Raw genomic sequence first — 10,063 nt, forward strand, 5'->3', positions numbered from 1 at the left:
ATACCCTTTGGGTCTTTTTTTAGAACTAAAAATCAATTTCTACTACAAAAGTTTTATTTTAATTTTAAAAAAGGCTTAAACTCACTCAAGTTGTCTTAAATTCTCTTTGAAGAAACGTTCTGTTGACTTTGTCTTTGACTGACTCTTCATACATTAGCATTCTGCTCTATGGGCTCAATGCTGTTTGAACAAACAGATAACATTTCATCTAAATGAAAACCGATAAAACCAGCCATTTCTACATGGTTGTTTGACTGTAAAACATCTATCAATATTCCTTGAATTAAAGCTTTGAATCAATTCACTGTAATGAACCGTTTGAACTGATTCACATTAATGAATCAAACTAGAGTGAATCAACAACTCCGTTTTAACACTTTCATATTGCAAAATCTAAGAAATGTAGCCTTTGGGTATTTTTTCAACTCAAATCAATTTCAACAGCAAAAGTCTAATTTTAACTTAAAAAAAAAAAAAAGCTTAAAGTCACTAAATAAAGTTATACTGATTCTGCCCCAACATCAGACTGACCCTGGTATGTCGTTTGACTCATTAGCATTCTCCTCTACTGGCTGATAACATCTAATCTATAGGAAAACTGATAAAAACAGACATTTCTACATGGTGGTTTAACCGTACAGCACTCACACTCAACTCAGTGCTTGTGGAAATACGTTCCTAAAACACCAATGTAAACATTGCAGATGATATGCATGTAAACAGTGATATGGCATGTTTATTTGTGGGCACTTAGATCACCACTTGGTCAGTGGAAATGTGGGCAGATCAGAGAATCACAGATCCCTCCCCGAACATTTCGGAAGAAAAAGGGGGGGAAAACTAATTTTGGGAATGTGATTATTTGACTTGGGTCAGCAAGCAACCACCGAGAAACCACATAGCAACATGTTAAACTAGGCAACACACTAGCAGGCAGTGGGACATTTTGCATTGAAGAGCCCCACATAATATATGTCAGTGAAAAAACAAAAACATTGTAAGGCATTCCAAAAAAAAAAGTCCATTCTGAAAAGGAGATTCTGTGTCCCAACGTGTTTTCCCACACATCTGAATGGCATTTCCCCATCTGGTCTCCACATACATGGTGTGAAACAGTGTAAACTATCATGACATCCGACTCACACATTAGCTGAACACTTGACCCAGGACACATCAGCCTGAGAATATACTATGTTCATGTTACCATTTCATGGCAACACCACGAACAGAGCTGAACTGAGACACATCCAACACATTAATCATAAAGTCCTTCAAACTTAACTTCGGCCAGTGAAAAAGAAACACATCAGGCTGGATTTGTGTTATGTTTGCCCATGGAAAACTCATCTACACAAGCCTAGGGTGTTGTGGGTGGTTTACATTTAAGTTTTAAGGAGATGCATCAAATGGACATTTTCTCATCTGCCAGGCAATAACTGTAGGTCCAATTGTTTATAAAAGTAGCATCTTTTATTAAATAAGAGCAACAGTAATATTCCTCAATGACAGGAATTGATTAAGCTATTCCAATTTACTGAATAAGCTGTCTGAGACACAAATGTGAACTACCAATGACTAACTAAATAAAAAAGCTCTTATAAGAACTTATGACACAAGAATTCATTAAATCCAATTCGACTTCAGTCATGACTGACAGCAAAAACTACAATACGAGAGGCTACAATGAGCCCAATAGTGCAGTTTACAGACTTATTGAGTTAAGGTCTAATTTGAGAGTTTATAATCACGGCATGTAGATACAAGCCCTTAAAGACACTTTGCAATGTTCTTATCAACAGGGCTTTGATTAATAAAAGTGAATGTTTTATCATTATTATCGCCAACTGAATGCTCTCACCACTGTATTATAATCTCCAGAGCTTGTGAGATACTTGGGTTGTAATTGAGCAGCGTGGAAGAAGTGGAGAAGCCATTGATTTGTGAACAGTCCGCTGTCTGCTGAAGTGTGCGATCTTATTAAAGCTGCTGCACAGCTGGAGCACATAATTAGAGCAGCTCATGCGGGCGAAAGTAGTCAAATCTGCATTACAGAAGTGAGACAAGAGCCTTCAGATGAGCACTTCCTTTATAGAGAACACAATAACATGGGTAAAGCTGGTGAAGAGCCACAGATCCTCTGTGAGAAAGCAAAAAAATGTGACCATCTGAGATGATATATTCAGACAAATTCAATAAATGTAAAACAAATTTTTACTTGTAAAATTCTTAAATACAAAAGTCAAAAATATCAGACAATATGATGTTATATATATTTTTAATTGCAGGTCATACACTTTACTAACTGCATTCATCGATATTTAATCAAAAGATGTAAAAACAGTAGTAAAAATAAATAAAAATCATAGCAAATTATAATTTGTGGCACTGTGATAGTAATATATGAATCCATCGTTCATCACACAAACACTGTACAAAAAAAAAAAAAAACTGAAAATAGTCTCACAAAGAAAACTAATATGGAGCTCAAAAATTCAGACTTTATTCAGGTGACAAAGAGTCTAAATAGAGTTAAATCAAAGGTGTGTGAACAGAAGTTACGAATGAGTCAAATCTCAACAGTGTCGAGAACAGACTCGTGATGTTTTGCACCGCTGGTGTTTTCAGAGGCTGAATCGAGACGACCACCACTTCCTTGTTATTAGTGACAGATAATGTCTGGATTTTCCACATAACAGGCAGAGGAAAACTGGGAGACGATTACTTCCACCTTATTTAACCACACTGTACATTTTGGGCATTTTTGAAGGCTCATATTCTAGAAATGTTCATTAGGGGTCGCCCAGGGTGGTTAAGTAAATGTCCAACAAATGTTTAGAGATGCAGAAGTGCTAAAAAGTGTTTGTCATTTTGCACTTGAGCATGCTTACAGTAACTGCTGGATTGTCAGTATGCTAAAACTTTGAGAAGTTGCCGTTTTAAATTCATCCTCTATCAACTACCGGTAGTCAACTTCAGACAACCCATCAACTAATCGATTCTTAAGTTGTTAACACATCATAACAAAACAATGTTTGTAACACTTTACTCCAAGTCTTTATAAATAATGCATTTTGAAAGTATATTTAAAGCATTGAAATGCACCTTATGATGCATTGTGTCATTTTATGAATAACTGTTACCACAGTTAAATATGATTTTACATCTAATGCATTAAAACACATGACAACTCTTAGTGCAGTGCATTCAATGCTTCAAGTAAAACATTACAATTGTTTGTTTTTTTTTATAAAAAAAAACTCAAGAAACACATGAAATAGCCCCAACCAACAAGCAGCAGCAGACGAGCTGGCCGATGCCCGGTGTCATTTTCTTTTGTCAATGACAGCATATAAACCACTTCCTCAGAGCCCCAATTAAGCAGCAGCCTAATAATAGATTGGGATTGGTTTGAGATGATTAGATGTGTTAACATGGCACCAGAGTAAATCCAAGATTATGTAACCTAACAGACATTGTCATCAGCCAGTGTCCAAGTTCCTCTGAAACGAGCACCTGCCAATCAGTTTATAGTGTGCGGTCCAACAGACATACGGCCTGAGCAAGACATCGGACACACTACAAACGCTTCAGGGCAGATCATCAACAATTTTGTGGGCTTTGTTTCTTCAATAGAATTCATTTAGAAAAAAAAACATTTCTTTTTTTAAGGGTGCAACATGTGATTCTAGATGTCTTTAATCAGAATGAGAGTCCAAACAGCTGATAAAAACATCACAATAATCCACACCACTCATATATTTGGAAGCAAAAAGTTGCATGTTACGCTTCATGCATAGCACTTCCTCTATTAACTTAGTCCATCTCCTGCTATCACATCAAAGCTCACTCACATATGCTTAAAGCTGTTTTGGATTGTTTCCACTGGTAAACTGGGTTTGATATGCACAATATTTCTCTCATGATTCAGACAAGATTACTTTTTCACTGGAGAAAGCAGAATTAGGGCTACAGAACTCTTATTTGGACCCCAAATCTGTTCCTATGAAGAATCAAACTCATTTCTATCTGGGATGGCCTGAGGGTGAGTACATAATTTTTTCATTTTTTCACTATTCTTTTAAGGCCTTATGCGCACAATAATTACTTAAAAATACCTTTAAAAAAATCAATAAAACCCATGCAATTCAATTTGGTCAGGCTATTCTTTTTGTTTCATAGTCTTTCGTGAGCAAATCTGAAATGTTGGACAGGAATGATGCAGATGATTTTGTGCTCATGAATAATTCATGAACACCCTGAAATTTTCAAGTGGAGAAAAAAAAACACATAACATGAATAAAACACATCTGATCAATTATTCAGCACCACAGCCATCAGCATTTCACATTCACAAAAATGGTTATGTTCAACAACTTCATCATCCGCTCCTTGTAGAGCGCGAGCAGAGGGAAGGCCTATGGCTACAACAGGAAATGAGAAGGGAACGAACATCCGCCTCCAATGGAAATATGCCATGCATTTTCAAAATTGTCATATGGCGCTTTGAGGAAAACGGTCCTTACTGAGAGCTTCAGTGCAACCAAGTGCATTCAAATCAGAAGTTTACTACATCTTAACTCATAATCAAATTGAATTTGGTTCATATTAATATATTAATGTCACAATTTATAGTTTTAAACAAGTTTGTGTGGATTTCAATTTCAATTCTGAAAGCAAAGCTAGGAGCAACATGCCATCATCAACATTAAATGTCTGCATTAAACATTCCTAGATTAAACATCATAAAAACACCACACAAATAATGTAAAACCAAAAAAACCTTTCCACCACTGCTTTTGCACCCAAAATCAAAACTGAAAAAATTATTCTGAAACTGTCATTTAAGCTAAACACTTTAAGCAAAAACCATAACATAAACTGATGCATCAATATATATTTATACATATACTATAAATGGTAACAATTTATGAACACAGGTGTCTTTATAAAACGTAAGCAATAAGCCATTAAAGGCCATGTACTACAATGATTTCAACCAAGGTAAAGGTAATTTTAGGCATTGAGCTTCTTGTGCCTTAAAGACGTCATGATGCAAAATCATTGCAACCTGGGATCTTATGTGGCTTATTGCTTTTTAAAACTGAGATGAAAAGGAACATGTACTATTTTTGTTTTTCTGATGAAGATGAACTTCAAAAAGTGACTAAATAAATTTGACAATTACAGAAATATTTTGTTTTCAAATGCTGATAGACGAATTAATCACTGATTAGATAAATTCATTTCTTTTACTTCAAAATTTCATGTTTATTTCAGTGTGTTACCTGCCATTTATTTGTATTTTTCTGTAAAACTTCTAAGTGTACATCAGCCACCCTGCCATTTAGATATCAACATCAAACCATAAAAAAACCTATAAGTCAACCACCATCCACGTCAGACTCAAAGGGGAATCATATTTCAGCGATGTCTCATTGTTAAGCACACAGTTGTGTTTCTGAGGGGTTGTGTTATTAACCGTGTGAGTGGCATGTGAGTATCTCTTCAGATCACCCAGTATAGCTTGTCAGTAGGCGGGTTGACACTGAGGTCACGCTGCCAGAGACAAGGGGTCACGCGGGACACAGGCATTCCTGGGTGATGGAGTGGGGTCTGAGAACTGTTTAAACAGAGGGGAGGCTGCTTACCCCCACTGGCACCAGGGGCATTGTTTCTACTAATCCTTCAGAGACCCTTGTGACGTCCCCATCCCACCGAGTGCCGCAGCCACCGGGGAAAAAAAAGCTGTGGCCCGAAGCACCCACAACAGAGATGGAGATAACTGTTTGTTTAACAGCGAAGAAAAGGGGATGCAAAAGTTTGACTTCTTCACACCTACCACTCAGCTGAAAAGGGCATCATAACAATCAAGGGGGAAAATTATAGCATAATGTTTAGTGCAATCCTAGTTCAGATGCAGACAGATAAAGCAGCATGACACAGACGTACTGACAAACGCATCTGGAATATATCTTGATTGTGTGCGGTAGATATTCCGGGAGCATTCAGGGTTATGTGATACATATTGAAAGCTTTTGCTTCCTACGAATGGTACATCGTTATGCATTAATGCCAAAGCAGCTTTTTCGTGTGCACTTCAATTGGAAATGATGCATTATGATAAAAATCAGCTTAGGGTTTTAAAAACCAATGCTTTAAAAAAAAAAAAAGGTTTTTAAATCATCATTTGAAACAATCTCAACATGAAACAAACTGATATCAAGATGTTCAGGATGTATTAACACAATTTTCAGTGCCTTCTCCACCAGAAAGTGTTTTCTCCAGGCGCCAGATATGTTAAAAGATCATTAAAGTCAATTAAAATAATTAAGAGATTCATTTTCAATTATTACAGTGGCACCAAAAAGTATTTTGGCACAGCATTTGATAACAATATATCAAACCAAAACACTTATTTGAAAGAAAGAGCACATTGCACACTGTTCACAAAAATAATTATTCCACTATAAATCATCATGACACCAGTTGCTTAAGGTAAATGCAAACACATCAGAAAAGTGAAGTTCAGCATTATTTTTTGCAGTTTCTTTAATATTTCATTAACTAATGCAATGGCATTTACAAGTTTAAAAGTCTAATGTTTTGATCACGACAAATCTAAAAAGAACATCTTTTGCAAAACGGTTTGGCCTAAAACAAACACATCTTTAAAACATCTTCAATACATCTGTAATAGAACGGACGTCATAAAAAAAAAAGTGAAATGTTTTGGTTTAATAACATGAAATATCAATTCAAATTAATTAAAACTTTTTAATTTAAATTAATATGAATTGCTAATGATATTTTGTTATTTACTCCAATGTCACTCCCAGTGTGCAAACACTTTTTTGGTGCCACTTTAGTGATCTGCATAATATAATAATAGGTCTATTTAGGATTCACTCATTTGAGTTATTATATAAGTTTTTTTGACAGAAGAAATCCATCTGTTCTTACCTCTCATATTCAGCATTGTCCTTGTCACAACGAGCATCTTTATGCTTCTGCCAGTCTTTGCCATGTTTGCATGTGGTGAGGAGAACCACGTCTTCAGCATTATGGACGTGATGAAGCGCATTCCTGGTATCAGATCCAATCCCAGTCAGATAGCGCTTGCCTTTAAAAACCAGCACATATTTCCTAAAGGGAGGGATGGTGTTGTATTTTAAATACCCCTTTTCTCCTCCAGTTCGGGGGTGATCTTTAGAGAACAAGGGGATGGAGATGTCAAAATTGGGTCTGAAGTTTTCTGTGCTGATGCTGGCTTTGGCCAGCATGGCTTGTCCGGTATCAAACCCCAGATCCTCTGTGTAATCCGGCCATGTGCCCGAATACAGGTTAAAGATCAGGTGGTTCTTTCCGTTATTCCACAGGTTCAGGTTCTGGATCTTAGTTTTGAGGTTGTGGACGTACTGAGGAGACAGCTGGTCTCGGTCCAGAGTGTCGAGGTTCAAAACAAAGAGACAAGCCTGTCCCGGGTCAGACGTGTAGAATCTGGAGCCCTCGATGGAGGACAAGATGTTTTGGTAGCTTTCTGAGATCTTCTCACCTTTCTGTTGAGGATAGATGTAGACTTTGAAGCCGTTCCTCCTGCACAAAGAGAAATCAAAGCAGGAGTCCATTCTGCACTTGGAAGCTCCAGAATTGTCATCTCTTTTGTGTCTCGGAGAAGCACGGTCATTGTAGTCCTCCGTTTCAGTCTGATCCCACGGAATAAAAGCTTGTAAGGGGTCTGAGAAGTGGGGCCAGTGTGGATGGGGGTCATCCCCTCGGTTTGGACTCCTTCTGGAAGCTGGTCCCTGAAGGTAAAAGAGGAGAATGAGGCTCACACCTGCAGAGAACAGAATTAAATAGCGTTTTTTGGCCTGCATGTGTCCTTAGATCCAGATGGAGCTGGTTGCTGATGAATGCAAAGGTCTCAACTCCTGCTGGACAGCATCTTCCACAGACCTGCAGGGATTTGATGCTCTCAACTTCCACCTTGTGATTCCAATCCCAAATCCAGAGCATGTGGGCGACTTAACCTGAAACCCTTTTTATGGATCTACCTCTCTGCTCTCCGGTGCCTGGTTCACATTAGACAGCATCTAAACTCCTGACAGATGACACCTGAACCATGCTGGCCATCGGGATTGTTCGGAATAAATGGAAACCATCAGAAAGTTATTTCAGAGAAGAATTCTTGAAATCCAGCATGGAGAAATCACAAACATCTCCCGGTGATGGATCTCACGAGGTGCATGTGAGTCAGAAAGACCCTGTCCGAAACTTCCTAAGCGGATAAATCCCCACCAATCCTTGTATTCTCACATATTTCTCTCCGATAAATCATCCAAACGTTGGTTGTCTTTGTTAAGGTGCAGTTGCTGCTTTGGAAGCTCTCGTACAAACATTACAAACCGACACGGCTTTCTATTTCTTGTTACATTCGAACGGCGTTGTATCGACGGCGACGAAACAACGTAACATTCCAGCAGCGCTTTAATCTGGAGCGTCCAGTTGCGATTGTTACATTGTAGCATTCCAATCCCCGCACGACGTCTGCTGACGTCACGCGCCTCCGCCGTACACCGCGCGCTGTGATTGGGTGGAGTCATTTCCGGGCGGGCCGACGGAACTGTAACCCTTTCACGCCCACAGTCGAGCATGACGGTTTTTTAAAGCAACAACAGCAAATGTAGCCTATCTCTCAGAATCTAGTGACAAACAGAATTATTTAGACATTTAAGCTACTCTTAAAAATGGCTGAGCGTCATTGTATTTGATAACAGAATATCAAAGAAAGTGGGATTTATGTTAAACAAAGATAGCATACTTTTCAATGAAAGGAAAAGCTTTTGTACTATGAGGTAATAAAACAGTGCTATTCAAAACGACGACAGTGTAAACTTTTTTCTTGTCAAACATTTGAATATTACAATTAAAGCATGGCTTGTTCTTAAATTTAATCAATTTTAGACATATGCATAACATATTTATGTAAAATATGAACAAGACTGGTCCATTTTTTTGATTTTGACATTTCTAACTTGTATACATTTACAGTGGCATAACTCTACATACGGTAGAGCACACTACGGTACAAAATGCCACAAAATTCTAATATTCGAAGACAGAATGGACTCTCCTATTTCTAGAAACTGGACTGACCTATGATTTAACAATAATAATGTTGGCAAAAATATTTATATGGAGCACAGTTTGACAGGAGAAGAGCTGTGTGAAGATTCTCTTTCCATAACAACATATGAGTTTTGGAATGTGATTGAGTAAATAGTGAGAAAATATTGATTTTTGAATGAACTATTGCTTTAAAGGCCATAATTGCACCTAATTTTGATTTATTATAGATCTTTTAAAACCAGTGTTGCTCTGTGTCATTTAGTCCATTACAATATGCAATATTAGCCCCATATTACCATACAGATGCCAATGAAGAACCATTATTTTTAAGAGTATATTCCACTAAAAGAAACTAACTGTGATTGGTCACTTTATGTGTTGGTCAGAGAGACTCTTCTTGCCTGATCTTATCTGAATGAAATATAATTGTCGGGGTCATCAAATGTTTCTTTGTGTTATTTGTACATCTGCAGGGGTCCGAGAGGAGAGGGAGTTGAGACATGGAGGTGCAAAGGAGGCATTTGAAACCACATTCCTCGGAAGTTGTGGAGCCGTGTCCGTATTCGGGTGTGATCAAACGGCCAGTGATCAAAGTGTTGCATCCTCTCATTCTTTCCTTTGCAGCTAATATTGCAAGTCAGATTTATATTCACATGCGGTCCTTTGAACATGTTTGATTGGCACAGATGGAACTTTTTTCTTAAATTTTCTGTGCTGATTTTAGGTTCTGCAGAATAGATATGGTAAAATGTGATTATTTAAAGTAATGTCAATGACACTGGACTTGATTCGATTTTTATATTAAGATACATATCTTTCAATACATTGTGCAGCTTCATAATAGAAATATAAAATATTTAATTCAATGTTTATCTCCATTTTATCTACAAGTGACATCTGAGTTTGATCCATTGATCTTACAGGGAGATTTATTTAA

General features: G+C 37.4%; 1 protein-coding gene across 1 annotated transcript in view; it reads right to left on the reverse strand.

The window, feature by feature from the left end:
• The window catches only part of LOC128030806 (exostosin-1a-like), a 44,894-nt gene extending 36,315 nt beyond the window's left edge, over window positions 1-8,579 (reverse strand). The window contains exon 1 of the mRNA XM_052618804.1: window positions 6,961-8,579. Within this exon, the coding sequence (XP_052474764.1) occupies window positions 6,961-7,874 (914 nt within the window). The 5' untranslated portion in view covers window positions 7,875-8,579. The remainder of the gene's footprint in view (window positions 1-6,960) is intronic.
• Between the last annotated feature and the right edge of the window lie 1,484 nt (window positions 8,580-10,063).

The sequence above is a fragment of the Carassius gibelio genome, chromosome A16 (genome assembly GCF_023724105.1).
Source record: "Carassius gibelio isolate Cgi1373 ecotype wild population from Czech Republic chromosome A16, carGib1.2-hapl.c, whole genome shotgun sequence".
Classification (NCBI taxonomy): domain Eukaryota; kingdom Metazoa; phylum Chordata; class Actinopteri; order Cypriniformes; family Cyprinidae; genus Carassius; species Carassius gibelio.